Consider the following 18732-nt stretch of genomic DNA (forward strand, 5'->3'; position numbering starts at 1 on the left):
AATGCTGAAATTAGGATGTCTGCCAGACTGTGTTCCCGTCTGGAGCTTGAGGTCCCCTTCCTAGGTCACATGGGTGGCAGAATTCAGCTCCTTTCAGTTGTAGGATAATGGCCCCTATTTCCTTGCTGGCCATCAGCTAGGGGCTCCTCTCAGCAAATAGAGACCACCTGCCTTCCTTGCTGCATGGCCCCCTCCCATCTTCACAGCTGGAATGGAGTAATTCCATTACTGTCAGATCCCTCTCACAGTTGAAATCTCCTCCAGGAAGAGCCCCAGCTATACTTTTCCCCTTTTAAAAGTTTTAATTTTATTTACTGAGTTATAATTGACATAAAAAATTGTATTAGATGCCCAACATGGTTCAATATTTGTATATATTGTGAAATGATCACTACAATAAGGCTAGTTAGCATCCGTCACCACACAGTTACAATGTCTTTTTCCTTGTGATAAGAATTTTTTTTGTTTTTTTATTTTTATTTTTTCTTTATTTTTTCTTTATTTTATTTTTTTCAATATATGAAATTTATTGTCAAATTGGTTTCCATGTGATAAGAACTTTTTTTTTTTCAAAATTTTTTTTTTAACATTTATTTATTTTTGAGAGACAGAGCATGAGCAGGGGAGGGGGAGAGAGAGAGACACACACAGAATCCGAAGTAGGCTCCAGGCCCTGAGCTGTTTGTTAGCACAGAGCCCGATGCGGGGCTTGAACTCACAAACTGAGAGATCATGACCTGAGCCGAAGTCGGACGTTCAACCGACTGAGCCACCCAGCCGCCCCGATAAGAACTTTTAAGATCTACTCTCTTAGCAGCTTTCAAATATACAATACACAGTATTATTAACTCTAGTTACCATGCTGTACATGACATCCTCACCACTTACTCATTTTATAAGTGTCCCAATCCTTTTAAGGACTCAACTGATGAGGTCAGGCCCTCTGACGAAAATCTCCCATTCTTGTTTTTTTTTTTTTAATTTATTTTTTAATGTTTATTTATTTGACAGAGAGCGCGAGCGAGCAGGGGAGGGGGAGGGGGAGGGAGACACAGACTCAGAAGTAGGCTCTAGGCTCTGAGCTGTCGGCTCAGACACAGGGCTCAAACTCACAAATCTCAAGATTATGACCTGAGCCGAAGTTGGATGCTCAACCGACTGAGCTACCCAGGTGCCCTGAAAAAAATCTGTTCTTAAAGTCAACTGTGCCATTTAATAACGTAACCACAGCGGTGGCAGCCCATCATTTTTACAGGTTCCTCCCACACTCAAGGGCAGGGGATCATACAACAGCATGGATCATTGGGGTTCGTTCTAGAATTCTGCAATATGTTTAGTTTTTAAAAATGACAATGTGTCAATTTCAAACATTTACAAAGTAGAAGAGTAAACTCTGTTACGTTATCAAGCTTCAATAAATGAACATTTTTCTGTTCAATAATACACATTTTTTTAAATGTTTATTTTTGAGAGAGTGACTGGGGGAGGGGCAGAGAGAGAGAGAAGGGGAGACACAGAATCTGAAATAGGCTCTAGGTTCTGAACTGTCAGCACAGAGGCCAATGTGGGGCTTGAACTCGGGAACAGCGAGACCATGACCTGAGCTGAAGTTGGATCCCAAATGACTGAGCCACCCAGGTGCCCCAATAATATGTATGTTTTTAGGCAGAGTTCCTATTTTTTTTTCCTTTTTTTTTTTTTTAGGTAGGCTCCATGCCCAATGTGGGGCATGAATCTATGACTCCAAGATTAAGAGTCGCATGCTGTTCCGACTGAACCAGCCAGATGTCCCAAGGTAGAATTCCTTTTTATGTATGTTTGGAAGCGACCATGCCAAACAAGTATCACAATTACTTGAACATTTTGTGTAACTGATTACCCAAAACTTGCTTGCCTCAGCATTTGTCATACTGTCTTCATCAGGTTTATGAGGATCTGTATGTTTCAAAGTGAACTTTTTAATTTGTCCAGAGACTTTGGCACATAATGGTTGTTAGGTACATCCAGTCAGATGCCAGATACATACTGCTATTTTGAAATGTACACAGGGCCCTCTGAATTTTGAGGGTATATTTCCCTCCTCACATATTATCTGCCTATGCAGCATGTCAGAATATTGTGCAACTGCCTTGGGTTCATGATATCTCACCAGTAAGAGGACTGAAACACTCTGGTGTGAGGACAAAGGAAGAAAGGGAACAAAGAAGAGAGGATTGAAGGTGTGTTTATTACAGAAAAAAGGCCTATGCCTGGATCTCCCAATAAGCAGAAGCTAGAATCGAGAGGCTTATTCATTAAACTGAGTGATGGTTTCTGTACTCACAGAAGGGAAAGCTCCAAGGGAATTTGGGAAGACTTTGTATCCTGGATACCCTGTGAGGTTTGCAATAAGGGCACCATTCAGTCTCTCTGGGCTTGTGGTGGGCTTAGGGAAATGGACATGAATGACCTCTTAGTTTTCTTAACAACACAGAGTTTGTTGTGTTTCTGAGCTGTCACTGGGGCCAGATGAATGTTAAGGGAAATAAGATTCAGGAGAACAGGGGCCCTTCTCTCTTTAGGGGGGGCAGCTCAGCTTTGTCTCTGGAAGATAGTAGCAATTTTCTGTGGGAATCATGGAGATCAGAGTGGTGAAACTGTGCGTACAACAAATATCTTGCTTCATGCCACAATGATTTTCCTGGAAATCAATCAAGTGGAAGGAACTTCCATGGTTTTAAGCCTACTGACATTTATTTAAGAAACATTTGCAGAACATACAGACCAAAGCATGTGCCAAGGCCATGAGGGAACTTCCTAAATCTGCATTTTCATATGCTGGGGGTTTTAAAGATTAAATTTAAAAAGTAACAAGCTTATTTTAGGAAATCTGGAAGCTGTTTGCACCCTACTTCCTACCCCGCTTTCCTGCTTTTTCTCCATAACACCTTTCCCATTGTATAGTGTATATCTTACACTATCCTCTTCTTCACAAGAAAATAAACTCCACAAAGGTATGTGGTTTGTATTGTTAACAGCTGTACAATGAAATATGAAAGGGTGCTAAGTATTTGTTGAAGGAATAAATGGTTAGGAAAAAGATAAAAAGTAAAACATTACCTATAATTCCACCACCCAGATATGGCAAATGTGAACATCTGTGTTTCCGTTGCCTTTGGGAGAGGGAAGGCGGTTACTTCCTCTTCCAGACCAGTCTATTACCCAGTTGGATCTTCCTTTTAACAATATTTTAGGGGCCTCTGATTGGCTCAGTGTGTAGACCACGCAACTCTTAATCTCAGGGTTGTGAGTTCGAGCCCCACTTTGGGTGTAGAGATTACTTAAAAAATAAAAATAAAAAAAAAAGTTTATTTTTGTGAGAGACGGGGTGGGGGTAGGGTGTGGCAGAGAGAAAAGCAGACAGAGGATCCAAAGTGGGCTCTGTGCTGACAGCAGACAGCCAGATGGAGGGCTGGAACTCACGACCTCTGAGATCATGACCCCCTTGGAAGTCGGAGGCTTAACCGACTGAGCCCCCCAGGAGCCCCCCAAATAAAATCTCTAAACGAACAAACAAAACAAAAACCCTTCAATGTTTTAAAATACTTTCATGAGCTGTAATAGTATCCCATCACGTGGCAGGCAGAAAGAGACTCACTCTGAACCTCTCTACATCTTTCACTTTACAACCTCGACCCGAAAGGGGCTGGGGCGAGACCTACCATTCGCTGAAACTCCCACTACCCTTCCTCTTTAACCCGGTTTCCGGAGCGCCCCTCTGGGCTGCGACGTCATCACGTTGGGACGTACGTGCTGTTGTGCCTTACGCAGTGTCTGATGTCATGACGTAGAGCCTAGCAACAACGCAGGCTCCCGGCGGAGTCCGTTATGGCCGCTGCTGTCTTGAGGAGGATGAGGGGAACCGTGCAAGCGAAACTGCGGTACTCGCCCGGCCTCCAGGTCCCGGGAGGGTTGGCGCAGCCGCTCGTCCTGGCGCTCCTGCTTGCGTCCGCCACCTTGTCCAGTGGTAAAGTGGGCGCGGCGGCAGGGCGGGCGCGGGAGGGCCGCGCGGGCGGAGAGACAGGCTTGGCCAGGGAAAGGGCGCTTCCGAGTGTCCTGAGCAGATGGCGATGTCCAGTTGGGGCAGGGTCTCTAGGCGCCGAGGAGGGAGGGTAGGCTGTCTGATGGAGTCTAAGGAGGTGGGGATTCTGAGAGGCCCGAGATGCGGGGTTGAGAGATGTGGGAATCCGGGCAGCAGAGTATGGAGATGGGCGTGAGGGAGGAGTGGTGGTGTTATCCACAGAGTCTTGAAGAAGGCGTTGCACAGGGAGTGGCGGTGGTGGGGGGTCTCCAAAATTGCTTGGAGGGAGGAGTTATGAGGGGGCAGAGGGAACAGATGCTAAGGAGAAGGCCGTGGTTAGGAGGTGTGGTGTCTAGAGACGTTCCCTAGGTGGGGGGAGGTACCCAGCGGTCTGGCAGGGCCAGGGGAGTGTGGGGGTTTTCCAGAACGGGGCGGGTAAGTGGTAAAGATCAAGGTGGGCAGGGGCAGTGACCAGACTGAGCTGATGGAATATTTCGGAGAGCAAAAGTGAAGGGGAAAACGCTATCTTAAGGTACTGCTTCATCTCTCAGATCTGGGAGGTTCTGGTGCTTGGTAAAGAGCCAGAATACTGGGGCTTTGGGCTCCTGAGGCGTTTACGAGGAGGAGAGGGAGAATGCAACAAGGGAGATTCTTTGTAAACATGGTTCCCTGTGTCCTGGGTTAGCTGGGCAAGACTGCTTCATTTTTTTTTTTTTTTAAATTTTTTTAACGTTTATTTATTTTTGAGACAGAGAGAGACAGAGCATGAACAGGGGAGGGGCAGAGAGAGAGGGAGACACAGAATCTGAAACAGGCTCCAGGCTCTGAGCTGTCAGCACAGAGCCCGACGCGGGGCTCGAACTCACGGACCCAGAGATCATGACCTGAGCCGAAGTCGGACGCTTAACCGACCAAGCCACCCAGGAGCCCCAAGACTGCTTCATTTTTAATAGAGTTGTAGGATTTGATTATTTCATTTAAAACATTTAAAAACTTCTATTTAAAATTAAAAAAAAAGTTTTAAAATTAAACTTTTTTTTATTTGAAAGTTTTTATTTATTGAGGTATGATTGGCATATTACGTTATGTTAGTCCTAGGTGTACAGCATAATGATTCAGTATTTTTTTTTATTTAAAAAAAATTTTTTTTTAACGTTTATTTATTTTTGAGACAGAGAGAGACAGAGCATGAACGGGGGAGGGTCAGAGAGAGGGAGACACAGAATCTGAAACAGGCTCCAGGCTCTGAGCCGTCAGCACAGAGCCCGACGAGGGGCTCGAACCCACGGACAGTGAGATCGTGACCTGAGCCAGTTTGGCCGACTGAGCCACCCAGGCGCCCCAATGATTCACTATTTGTATACACTGGGAACTGATCACCACCGCAGCTCTACCATTCACCATACAGAGTTACAGATTTTTTTTTCTTGTAATGAGAGCTGTTAAGATTTACTCTCTTAGCCACTTCCAAATATGCATTACTGTAGTATTGACTGTAGTCACCAAGCCTTATATTACATCGTCATGACTTACTTATTTTGTAACTGGAAGTTTGTACCTTTTGATGCTCTTCATCCATTTCGCCAACCTCCTATCTACTCCCCTCTGGCAACCACCTGTCTCTTCTCTATATCTATGAGTATGGCTTGTTTGTTTGCTTGTTTGTTTTGTTTTGATTTTTTTCTGGACTCCACATATAAGTGAAATCATATGATATTTGTCTTTCTATGACTTATTTCACTTAGCATAATGCCTTCAAGGTCCATCCATGTTGTCACAAAATTTCATTTTGGGTGTGTGTGGCTGAGTAATATTCTCGTGTGTGTGTGTGTGTGTGTGTGTGTGTGTGTATATATATATCACATATTCTTTATGTGTTCATCTATCCATGGGCATTTAGGTTGTTTCCATATCTTGGCTATGATTATATTTAGAGAGAGAGAGAAAGAGCATGAGTGGGGCAGAGGGGAAGAGGGAGAGAGAGAATCTTAAGCTGGCTTCATGCTCAGTGTAGAGCTCGATGTGGGACTCTATCCCATGACCCTGGGATCATGACCTGAGTTGAAATCAAGGGTTGGATGCTCATCCGACTGACGCATCCAGGAGTCCCCATATCTTGGCTTTTGTAAATAATGCTGCATGATTAAATATTTCTTTTCTTAGAAATGTTACATTGTGAATGAAGATATTGAAGCCTTTATCAGGAAATAAATCTGTAAACTAGGGCTTGAGACTTCGGGGGAACAAATCTATTAATAAGAATTTGTAATGATTAAACAATATTTTATTTAGTAATCTCTTTTTTCTTTCAGGCCAAGACACGGTCCTGCTTTTTTCCTTAAATCTTTTTTCAGTTTTCAGATGAAAAACATGGTGAATGGGATAGCAATTTTCTTATTTGCCAACAGGGGCTGTCTAGCTACACGTTTCTCTGCTATAGTGCTCTGGTTACTTCCTTAGGTTTCCTCAGCAGCACTGAGGGTGGGGCATCTACTGTCCCAGAAGCATTTGTAAGTCTCTGGGGAAGAACTGAGGTCCATTTTCCCAAAGCTCTTTAATAATGACTAAAATAGAACTAGGATTTCTCTGATCGATGCAGATATTCCTGTTCCTAAAGTACTTATGTAGCATAATTGTTTTGGTTATTTAATCATTTAAGAAAACAACTAACATTTAAACATTTATATTTCTTACTGAGATGCTAAAGACATATAGCCTGAGGGATATGTAGCTGGTAACTGTAGTTGCAGGAAGAACTTTTCCCTTTAAGAGATGGTTGGAAATCTTGTGGAGAGGGGCAAGTGAGGGAGTAGTTTGGAGTATTAAGGTGTCTTCTTGTCTTTGTTTTTACTTATTAGACCCTCATAAATATTGCTCCAACCATACTGGGACATTTTAGGTAATCTTTTTCTTTTTTATTAAGTGTTTATGTCAATTTAAAATTCATATTATTCCCTACTGAAAATAATTTAAATGTAAACTAACATATATGCTTCTAAGGGGGAAGCAGCTACATTTTAGTACAGCATAGCATTTGTAAAGGTTTGGGTAGTGTAAGTGTTTTTTGTAAGCATGCCTTGGAGTAGTGTGATTTCAAAGTAATTACTCTTTTAATATGAAACTTATAGTCTAGATAGGAGATGTTGAGTCCCAAACTTCAAATAAGCATAGAAAGTTAGGAAGTTACTCCATTAGATGTATTTAAACTTGTTCCATATTAGGTTTCTTAAAATTTCAGTTCTCAGGTATATTCTTGGCAATCTGTAAGGATTTTAAAGTTCTACATTTTTATTTTGACAAAATCTAAAAAAATTAATATAAGCATTATTTTGGATCACTGGATGATCACCTTCTGATTAAGTCTTGCCAGGCCATTAAGACAGTTTTTTAAAGGGACCCATAGAAGAGAATTAAATGTAGAAAGTTATTTTTAAAATGTTGTTTTAATGAGGGAGGTAATATCAAATAGGAAAGGACAGAAATGGAACATTTAGAAGTCTAAAGTACTGTATATGATTGTAGAAGCTCAACAATTAAATCCATGAAGTCAGAGTTCTCACTTTGTTCTGCATACCCTTCATTTCTGACTAGATCATATTCTCTGATTTGAAGGAGTGGAGGTCTAGGAGGTTGATCTAATTTGCATCAAATGTTTCAGATGAATTTTTCATTTGTTTTCTGTGTATTACTTCCAAGTTTTTACTCTTTGAACAATACTTACTAATCTGCTCCTACTTGGTGCTAGGTTTTGGAGTTACAACAACAAATGTGTTAACATTGACGATACCCTTAGAAGAATGAGTGGGTTTTTCCTGGCTGAAACTATGGGAAAGGCTTTTCAGAGGGTGTGATAGGTGCAAAGATCCTACTTGAGAAGTGGTGTAGGGTTTGTGGTGAGAATTGGGTCAAAAGCATATTCTATAAACATTGATTGCTATCCGTTAAGTAGGCAACAGGGATAGAGGAGTTTGGGAGATAAGTAAAAGATTGAGGCTCCAGATCCTGTAGGATCTTGTAGGCTATTACAAAGACTTGGAATTTCACTTTTGAGAGATGGAGAGCTCTCAGAGGGTTTTAAGCAGAGGAGCAACATCAAACTTAATCACTTTGAACTTATATCACATTCTCAAATGTGATGATGACTCGAGCTGTTGTGTTGAGAGTGGACAGTAGGAGTCAGGGTAGAAGCAGGCAGATTAGTTAGAAGGCTACCGTAATACGCCAGGTAAGATGATAGTGGCTTGGACTAGGCAGTACCAGTTAAAAGGTGAAAAGTCTTTAAATTTTAATACACTTTGAAGGTAGGGTAACAGATTTGTTGTGGGATATTAAGAACATAATGATTACAGGGTTTTTTCTTCAGTAACTAGAAAAAAGGAATTGCCACTAACTGAAATCTGGACTGGAGGTAGAGCAAGTTTTTTTTTTTTTTCTTTTTGTGTGGGAAGTAAAATTCATTTCTTAAAACTTTTTATTTTGAAATAATTGTAGATTTACTTGCAATTGTAAGAAGTAATACAGATCCTGTATACCCTTTACTCATTTTCCCTAGTGGTTACATCTTAAGAAACTGTAGTACAGTATCATAGTCAGGACACTGACATTGCTAGTCAAGATAAAGAGCATTTCCATCAACCTCTCATGTTGCCCTTTTATAGTCACTCCCATGTCCTTCCTTTCCCTACTCCCTCCTGAAATCCTGGCAACCACTAATCTGTTATTTATTTCTTTAATTTTGTCATTTTGAGAATGTGATATAAATGAAATCATATGGTATATAACTTTTTGGACTTGGCTTTTTTTACCTAGCATAATTCTCTGGAGATTCATCAAGTTGTTTCATGTGTCAATAGTTTTTTTTTTTTTTTTTAATTGCTGAGTAATATTCCATTATGTAGCCACACTACACTTTGTTTAACCATTCATCCTTTGAAGGATGTCTAGGTTGTTTCCAGTTTTTGAGTGTTATGATTAATCTGAAGTAAACAGTCATGTACAGATTTTTTGTGTGATCCTAAGATTTCATTTCTTTGGGATAAATGTTCAGGCGTGCAATTGCTGGGTCATGTGGTAGTTAGATACTTAGTTTTTTAAGAAAATGTCAAACTGGGACACCTGGGTGGCTCAGTCGGTTGAGTGTCTGACTTCGGCTCAGGTCATGATCTCACAGCTTGTGAGTTCGAGCCCCACGTTGGGTTCTGTGCTGACAGCTCAGAGCCTGGAGCCTGCTTTGGATTTTGTGTTTCCCTCTCTCTCTGCCCCTCCTCTGCTCATGCTCTGTCTCTGTCTCAAAAATAAATAAAAACATTAAAAAAAAAAAAAAAAAAAGAAACTGCCAACGTGTTTTCTGGCATAGTTTTCCTATTTTGTGTTACCACCAGCAACATAGAAATGATCTAGCTTCCCTGCATCTTTGCCAATATTTGGTGTTGTCATTACTTTTTATTTTACTGTCATTCTGATAGTTGTGTAGTGATATCTTTATTGTGGTTTTAATTTGTGTTTCCTTAGTGGCTAATACCTTTTTACATGCTTATTTGCCATCTGTATATTCTCTTCAGTGAAATGTGCCTTTGTGTCTGTTGCCTGTTTTCTAATTGGATTGTTTCCATTTTCATTTTTGAGCTTTCAGATTTCTTTTTTTTTAAATTTTTTAATGTTTATTTTTGAGAGAGAGAGAATGAGAGAGACAGAGTGGGAGCAAGGGAGGGGCAGAGAGAGAGGGAGACACAGAATCCGAAGCAAGCTCCAGGCTCTGAGCTGTCAGCACAGAGCCCGAGGCGGGGCTGGAACTCACGAACTGGGAGATTATGACCTGAGCTGAAGTCGGACACTTAACCAACTGACCCACCCAGGCACCTCGAGTTTTCAGATTTCTTTATGTGTTCTGGATACTCTTCCTTTGTTGGGTTGGGCCTTACAAATATTTCTCCCATTGTGTAGCTTGTCTTTTCATCCTCCCATGAAAGTCTTTCCATGGAGCAAAAGTTTTTCATTTTGATAGAATCCAATTTATGGGTTTTTTTTTCTTTTATGTATTGTGTTTTTGGTGTCAGGTCTACAAATTTGTGCTTAGTCCTGGATTCCATAGATATTTTCCTTTGTCTTTTTCTACACGTTTTATAGTTTTGCATTTTACATTTAAATTTGTGATCCACTTTTATTTTTATTTATTTAGTAATTATTACTATTATTATTTTTTAAGTAATCTGTACACCCACTGTGGGGCTTGAACATATGACCCCTACTTCAAGAGTCACATGCTTCATTGACTGAGCCACCAGGTTCCCCCATGTTCCATTTTTAGTTAAGTTTTGTAGAAGATATGAGACTTATATGAAGGTTCATTTAGCTTAATATGGTGGATTGCATTGATTGATTTTTGAATATTGAATCACTTTTGCATTGCTGGAATAACCCTCACTGTTCATAGAATATCATTCTTTTTATGTATTACTGGTTTCTATTTGCTAATATTTTCCTAAGGACTTTTGCAGCTATTTTCATGAAAAATACCAGTCTGTAGTTTTCTTTTTCTGTAGGGTTTTTAGTTTTGGTATCAGGATAATAATACTAGCTTCATAAAATGAATTGAACAATGTTCCCTCCTATTCTCTGGAGGAGATTCTGTAGAATTGGTGAGAATTCTTCTTTAAACATTTGGTAGGATTCGCAATGAAACCATCTGAGCCTGGAGATTAATTTTTTGGGAATTTTAAAATTAAGGATTCAGTTTCCTTAATGATAATAGGGGTATTCAAATGATGTATTTCATACTGAGTGAGTTGTAGTAGTTTGTATTTTCAGGACTCTGGTCTTATTTAAACTTTCTCTTTTGGTTAGCTTTTTATGACATAACTCTGGCAGGGGAGGAGGGAATTACTGCACATTATTGTCAGGTAGAGGTAGGAATCTGGAGTCTCCATTTGATCTCTGTTGTCACCCAGAGTGGTAGTTTTCTTGTTACTTCTAGACAAGAATGGGAGTTCTGTCTCCACTGATGGCCTGTACTTACATAGTGGTGGGAGTGGCCTCATTACTGTTGGGTGATGGTTAAAGTCTTGACTCTCCATTAGGCCTGTTCTGACAACATTATTGTGGAGGGGAAGAGGCACCTTATTACAGCCTGCTGAGGGTGGAAATCTAGGCTTTCTACTTGGCCTTTGTTGGTGTGGATGTGAGCAGAGCCACAGTTTTTTTTGTTATTTGTTTTTTGTTTTTTTGTGGGTGTTTGCCTCGAGTAGAGCAGTCATTGTCTAGAAGTTTTCTTTCTTACGAGGCTGCGTCTCTCCTGATCTTTTAGAGAGAGAGCTTTTTTGGGGGGAGGGGATGGCATGTTTTTGTCCATACTCCTTGCTGTTTCCAGGTTGCTGTCTTCTTCAGGTACAAGTCTAGAATATATGAGGTAAAAAGAAAATCCAGGAAAGTCACTACTAGGTTGTTTCTCAAATCTTGAGGTCTCTAACCATTCTGCTGTATTCTCTCCACCTTTCAGTCTTCTTAAGCTGTTTTACATATAATATGCAGAGTTAGTTTTTTCACTGGAGAAATAGGGAAAAGTTTTCTACTCCATCTTCCTAGAAGCCAAAGTAAGAATTCATTTTGAATATGTTAATTTGAATGTCAGACATCAAGAGGAGATGTCAAGTAGTAGTGGATTTATGAGTCTAGAGTTCTGGTAATTCATGGAAGTTCTCTTCTCATGGCTTCCTTTTTCTCTGAGAAGTTAGGAAGTGATGCCAGTGAAAACGAGGACAACAGAGAAGGTGTTGGGAGAACAGAGGAACTTGTGAATGGTCTCCTAAGGGAGCAAGAGGGTGAATGGACTAGAAAAATACAGTATAATTGCCAGTAGCATTACACATACACTTGAATTTTTGGCACTGAATTTAAAATGAAATAAAAATGGTGACATGGTTTTGTATTTATTTCCAGCCAAGTTCAGCCAGTTGGTGCAACAGGGAGTGGTCAGAGAGTTTGATTTTACTTGGGATGTAGCCTTGCCAAGTGAGTGGAACAAAGTGAGCAAGGGGATGGGGATTGGAGGTATATGTAAGGGATGCATAATGCTGACTATAAAATTGAATCTGGGTAAAGAGGGAGGGCAAAGATATCGGGCAAGGGTGGGATGGTGGCCATGAGGGACTGAAAAGATGGTAGAATCAGAACTGTAGGTCCTGATAGATTCAGGATACCAGGGAATGAATTAGAAGGATAGGTGGTTACGTCAGCAAGTAGGAGGATGCATGAAATTGAGATTATGGAAGAGTTGTGATGATAGTGACCATGGTGTGACAGGTTGAGGTAAGGGGGAGGGCTGGTCATCAGAAGAGGGGGCAAGGATTTGAAATCAAGACAGGAGCACCTGGGTAGCATGAACTCTAGAGCCAGAAGAATAGGAACTGTGACCGGGAGTTGGTGGACAAAGGTTAGTGGGTGATAGCTGATGATAGGAGAATCAAGGCTGGTGCATTTAGGGAGGGGAAAGGGAGAATAGTCTGGAAGGTTCCCCTGCCCCCACACACCCCATGCCCCACCCCAGAACAGTTTCCCCCCTTTTCCAAACTCAGTGGTGCAAGGATGTGGGTGAAAAAACAGCTGTTAATTAAAAGGGCTTCAGGGAAAGTGTATCTTTAAGGGAGAGCCAGGTTTCAGTTATCACAACAGAGTGAAGGATAAAGGAAGGGATTTGCTGATATTTGACTGAATTCTAGAGTGCACAGTGGATGGGTTTCTAGACGTGGAGATGGGTAGGAGGTGGGGAGAATTATAATCACTGCCACCCTTATCAGCTTGTGTCCTTTAGATATACATGATAATTCTATATTAGTATATGTGCTGCCGAAGCGAGCACTATACATGATTATTCTAAAAGTGATGTATAGAAAAACGATTTTTTAAAAAAAGTCAAGGTTAGTTAGTTCGCTCCCAACTTAAAAAAATTATATTTTAAATCATATTTTCACCAACTTTGGCAGGAAATTTAAATATACCAGAGAAATAATAATTTGTAAATGTCTGAATCATAACTTATTTGAAGTGACAAATGTAAAAATTATTTTAACAAATTCCTGTTAATAATTTTCTGAATAATGTACTCACTTATAGGCCCTGTTCCTTTCTTCTTTTTTTTTTTTTCAACATTTTTTTTTTTTAATTTTTTTTATTTTTGGGACAGAGAGAGACAGAGCATGAACGGGGGAGGGGCAGAGAGAGAGGGAGACACAGAATCGGAAACAGGCTCCAGGCCCTGAGCCATCAGCCCAGAGCCTGACGCGGGGCTCGAACTCACGGACCGCGAGATCGTGACCTGGCTGAAGTCGGACACTTAACCGACTGCGCCACCCAGGCGCCCCCCTGTTCCTTTCTTCTAATGGAAGGTTTCAAGGAATCAATTGTTGAAAATATTTAAGAGAGTGTTACTCATTTACTAATTTTTTTTTACCAATTTATTAAATTATTTTTTCTAAGAGATTCCATTCAGTCCAGTTGATACTAGCTATTTATTTTTTCTATACAAAATAGGTGTCATCTATGATACACAAACCAGAGTGTATTCATGTATTCAGGTATTACATGTTTGAACAGAGAGTGGTCTGTTAGATTCTTAATTTATGTGCATGCACATGTTTGTGAAAGCCCAGGAATTATTTGGTTTAATTTTACCCCTATAAAATATTTTACTATAATTTGATAGATGTTAAAATAGTATCTGTGTATTTTTAGATCTCACGTGACCATTCTTTTTTTTTTTTTTTTTAAATTTTTTAACATTTATTTTATTACTGAGAGATAGAGATAGAGTATGAGCATGGGAGGGGCAGAGACAAGAGGAGACACACAATCTGAAACAGGCTCGAGGCTCTGAGCTGTCAGCACAGAGCCTGACGCAGGGCTCGAATTCACAAACCACCAGACCGTGACCCGAGCTGAAGTTGTACACTTAACCGACTGAGCCACCCAGGCGCCCCCCTCCCCATTTTTTTCTTTTTTACAAATATAATGGATATTCTTGAAGTTCTTCAACAGATATTACATTAGCTTATAAATTAGAGACACTGTTAAATTTCAGCAGGGATTCTTCTAAACTTTTGCTGTGTAGAGTTACTTCTCTAAATAATTTAAACCACTTAAGTAAACCACACTGAGTGGGTAGGAGTACAGGGAAATAAGAGCTTGTATGTATTTGGTGTTATTCCCATACCTGGATTGCCTTCCCCAATCGTGAAAAGTCTAGTTCACACTTAGTTTTCAAGTTTCCAATTTCCATTTCTTCCCTTTCAGGAGTTTTCCCTTAGTCCTTCCTAAGAATACTTAAAAAAAAAAAAAAAAAAAAAATTGGGAGAGGAAGTGTTCTGGTTCTAGTATCATTTAGAAATGCTACCTACAGCTTGCTTATAGCTTCTCTTAAATTTGTTGTATTGGAAATATTTAGGCTCACATTCCATATCTGGTTTGTGACCTACTTGAGCTAGGATCAGCCACCGATCTTTCTGTTCTGGGGATGAGGTGCAGTCTAGGCAAGGATTACTGGAGTCCAACCTCTTTGTGAAATGAGAACAGGGGATGCATAACAACTTTGTGTGGATTTCACCATTGTGACCTAAAGTCATCCCTCTCTATTCTTTTTCTTTCTGTGACAGGCTGTGTAATGTAGTTGTTACTTTCTGGCTAAAGAGTTATTATCTGATGAATAATTGACTAAGAAGAAATGTGACTGATGGCTGGCTGTTGAGACTTATTAACAAATTCTCAAGAGAAAGAGGGATTTGGCAAAAAAATGCTTAGCAAAAAAATTTAGGCAAATATGCTTCTAGCTTGATGGAGATAAAGTTGGAGATTTCCGTTTAATGTTTTTTATTCACCATTTTAGCTGTACCACAGACTGATTTGCTGAGCCAAACTGTACTCCAGCCAGATGTCTCTGCTCCAAATATGAGTGCTTTAACACATGAAAACCAAACCAAACTTTCTGTCTCCCAAATCAGCGCCACTCTCCGTCCCACAACTAGTACAGAGAAAGGTGGAGGGGCATCTGTGGCCCCTCATCCCTCACCTACTACTTCCCTGTCTCAAGAGGAGGCAGATAACAATGAAGATCCCAGCATAGAGGAGGAGGATCTTCTTACGCTCAATAGTTCTCCGTCTACCGCCAAAGACACTCTGGACAATGGAGACTATGGAGAACCAGACTATGACTGGACCACCAGCCCCAGGGACGATGAGTCCAGTGAAGCTCTGGAAGAAAACAGGAACTACATGGAAATTGAACAGTCAGTGAGATCTTTTAAGACCCCATCCTCAAATATTGAAGAGGAAGATAGCCATTTCTTTTTTCATCTTATTATTTTTGCTTTTTGTATTGCTGTTGTTTACATTACATATCACAACAAAAGGAAGGTAAGTTTGGGGTTTTCATCCCCTCTATTTGTCCTTTATTATCTCCGTTATATTTCTTATGAATATTTTTGATGATTCAGAATTTTTTTCTTTTTTAGTCAAGTTTAAATTGATGGTAAAATATCAAGACGTCTAATCAATATAAATCTCTGGTGTATTTTTACAAATTAGAATGCTTTACCTTGTATGCTTCTGAAAAAGAAGTCAAATTGTTTTTTAATGAACAAATCCAAAGCCCAGTGGTTTTTAAAAAAAAAACTACTTAGGTCTTAAGTTAGCATTGCTACTTCAGTGGGAATACATGTGGAGAAAGATTGTTAATTTAATACTTTTAATTAAGCATTGAACTTAATGATATTTTAATAACTTTTTCCTTGTTATAAAGGTATTACACGTTTATTTTATTATTATCATTTTAAAAATATTTGTTTATTGTTGAGAGAGAGAGAGAGAGAGAGAGCAAGTGGGAGATGGGCAGAGAGTGAGGGAGACAGAATCCGAAGCAGGCTCCAGGCTCTGAGCTGTCAGCACAGAGCCTGATGTGGGGCTTGAACCCGTGAACTGTGAGATCATGACTTGAGCCAAAGTCAGAGGCTTAACTGACTGAGCCACCCAGGCACCCCTACATGTTTATTTTGAATGCCAGTGATACTCTAACCCAGTGTTGAATGTTGGGCCAACAAGTGGGCTCCTGGGCTCCACTGTGATCTACTAACTCATCTCTGCAGATAGAACCCAGGAATCAGTCTTCAGCAAGCACTCTGTACATAAAATTTGAGAAGCACTGTTTAACTTTGTTTACAAGATGAAAAATACAGTCCTTTTGTTGTTATTTTATTTTCCATATTTAGGAAACTAGGAGAGAGGGAGAGTGCACTTGTTATACATATTTTCAGTATATCCTCCACTTTGTTTTTTCCACATCTAATTTATTTTGTTCTTTTCCAGATTTTCCTTCTGGTTCAGAGTAGGAAATGGCGTGATGGTCTTTGTTCCAAAACAGTGGAATATCATCGTCTAGACCAGAATGTTAATGAGGCAATGCCTTCGCTGAAGATTACCAATGATTATATTTTTTAAAGCACTGTGATTTGAGTTTGCTTATTATGTAACTTTATTTGCTTGACTTTTTTATATAATATTGTGCAGATGTTTGCCATAGGCAGTTGGTACTTAAATGAGAGGTGGGTCTCTCTTTATTTTGCCTTGGTGCTTTCGAAATGAAATGTCACAAACAAGGAGTATATAATTTTTTATCTACACATTTAGAGGTAAATTCAATCAGGTGTCCAGAATGTGGAGCTAAGCATTATATTAGTTTTGTTTTAGATTTCTTTATTGTTCTCCTTCTGGAAGTGTTAGTAATACTAGTTTTACAAGATCCCAACCTTGTAACTGAATCCTAACATATCTGGTACTGCTGGCTCCGATTCTCTTTCTGCCATCCAAATACTGTTTTATAAGCACACATTTTGTGATCCCAAACTGTTAATGTACAAGGATGCGTATAATAGCGCTTGGCATATAAGTAACATTTTTTCTTCCAGGAAAATTGCTTTGGATATTTTTGGATGACTTAAACATAACTTAAGATTATGATAATGCTCAATCTGACCACAGTTTTAGGTAACATATTAATAAATGTCTCTAGAAATTCTGGCAATAGAGAGACTCTGCAGTTTGCAGTGGATATAGATAAAATGTTATAGAGACACCATATTTTGGCTTAAATTACTGAATTAAATTTAGAGGTAGAAATTGTGGCAAAATATTAAATACACATACAGTTGCTTTCAGTCAGCAATTGATTGTAGCACGGGTTCCTCCAAGCTTCTAAGCAAGGAGCAGAGTTTAAAATTATATCAGATTTTTTCATGTTGTCTATTACTTTATAGTAAGTTTGAATAAATTTTAGGGGTCATTATCACTTAAGTAATTCTGTATCTAGGCCTTTCAAATTAAAATTATACCTGAATGAAATGGTTTGTATACATAGAGGGTATATGTGTGCACTGACTTTTTCTCCCCCTGTACTTGTTTTATTTTCTTCTGTTTTGTTTTTCACAGCAACTGGAAATTATTTACTGTATTTTGTTTTACCCTGTCTTTCTATAATAAAGAATTGATCAATATGTATATATGTGATTTGAACCATGGTTGACTTACAAGTGTCACTGCAACTTTGTAGAAAACATAACCCCTAATATATGTTAAACACCCACTCAGAAAGTCCGGGTGAGCCAGTGGGCATGAGCTTTGTGTAAAGATGGAAGAAGCGGGGCAGTCCACCATTTCTTTCAGGTGGACAATTTACTGTCCTGATAAGGAAGGGCAGCACAATGGAAATATACCTGAACTGTTTTATGGCAGTAACTTTTCATATCTGAAATTGTATTATTTAATATTTTGAATAAGATTTTAAAAATAAATGGCAAAAATATAAATCTATGATTTTATAAGTGTGTTTCATTTTAGTGATGGCATGATGGAGCCCTTCATATGGGTGGTGACAGAGGGGTAGTGCTTTGTTTGGGAGGAAGCCAGCTTGGTTTTGTTCCTTTTAGTAGTAGTACTCTATGAATTCCCCTTAGATTTCTAAATCCTACTTTAGGCCCAATATTCTGCTGAGTAGTGAAGATTATTGAAAATGTGGTAAAGTAGGATTGCAAAGAAAAGTAAAGCAGCTAAATCAGTGTGTACTTTCTGGCATCCTGGCCTTCCTGTTTCCCTGTCGAAGGCTCCCCTATCAGGAGGCTCATCCTCTCTTAGTGGATCTAGCGTTCTTGTGCTCTTCCTCTTAGCACAGTCTCTGCGTTCTAAGCCCCAGTGTGCTGCAGTCAAGTAGTCTTTGATGTTTGGAGTGTCGCATCATACATCGATTAAAAATGCTGCCAGTAGGATGCCTGGCGGGTTCAGCTGGTAGAGCACCCGACTCTTGATCTTAGGGTTGTGAATTTGAGTCCCACGTGAAGATTACTTTAAAAACATAAAAAATCTTAAAAAAGAAAATGCTGTCCAAGTCTTAGGCACCTGAGCTGCTGGGCTATAAATATATATATAATTCAGACATACAGGTGTATGTTACAACTTTTAAGTAAATTTGATCTCCTCTAGGGTTTTGTGTCTTGCTCGTTACCTAAAAAATCATGAACATCTTCCATATCATTAATATTTTTTTTTAAATTTTTTTAACGTTTTTCATTTTTGAGACAGAGAGAGACAGAGCATGAATGGGGGAGGGTCAGAGAGAGGGAGACACAGAATCTGAAACA

At 39.6% G+C, this 18732-nt stretch overlaps 1 protein-coding gene across 2 annotated transcripts; it reads left to right on the forward strand.

Annotated features, from left to right (window-relative positions):
- The first annotated feature begins 3816 nt into the window (after positions 1–3816).
- Positions 3817–17908, forward strand: C1H5orf15 (chromosome 1 C5orf15 homolog). 2 transcript variants are annotated; one of them, XM_058736336.1, is made up of 4 exons: positions 3817–4006; positions 11996–12067; positions 14934–15460; positions 16409–17908. In XM_058736336.1, the coding sequence occupies exons 1-4, from the start codon at positions 3868–3870 to the stop codon at positions 16538–16540; spliced, it is 870 nt and encodes a 289-aa protein (XP_058592319.1). In that variant the 5' UTR covers positions 3817–3867; the 3' UTR covers positions 16541–17908. The 2 variants fall into 2 exon arrangements, with proteins under 2 accessions (XP_058592319.1, XP_058592330.1); XM_058736347.1 differs by lacking the exon at positions 11996–12067 and having other exon boundaries at positions 3820–4006.
- The last annotated feature ends 824 nt before the right edge of the window (positions 17909–18732 follow it).

Source organism: Neofelis nebulosa, chromosome 1 (assembly GCF_028018385.1).
Source record: "Neofelis nebulosa isolate mNeoNeb1 chromosome 1, mNeoNeb1.pri, whole genome shotgun sequence".
Lineage (NCBI taxonomy): Eukaryota > Metazoa > Chordata > Mammalia > Carnivora > Felidae > Neofelis > Neofelis nebulosa.

Bases quoted from the DNA above. Each gene is read 5' to 3' on its own strand.
- C1H5orf15 (XM_058736336.1), top strand. From the start codon at position 3,868: ATGGCCGCTGCTGTCTTGAGGAGGATGAGGGGAACCGTGCAAGCGAAA. The intron at 12,068-14,933 runs GTGAGTGGAACA...TCACCATTTTAG, and splicing joins TTGGGATGTAGCCTTGCCAA to CTGTACCACAGACTGATTTG. The intron at 15,461-16,408 runs GTAAGTTTGGGG...GTTCTTTTCCAG, and splicing joins CATATCACAACAAAAGGAAG to ATTTTCCTTCTGGTTCAGAG.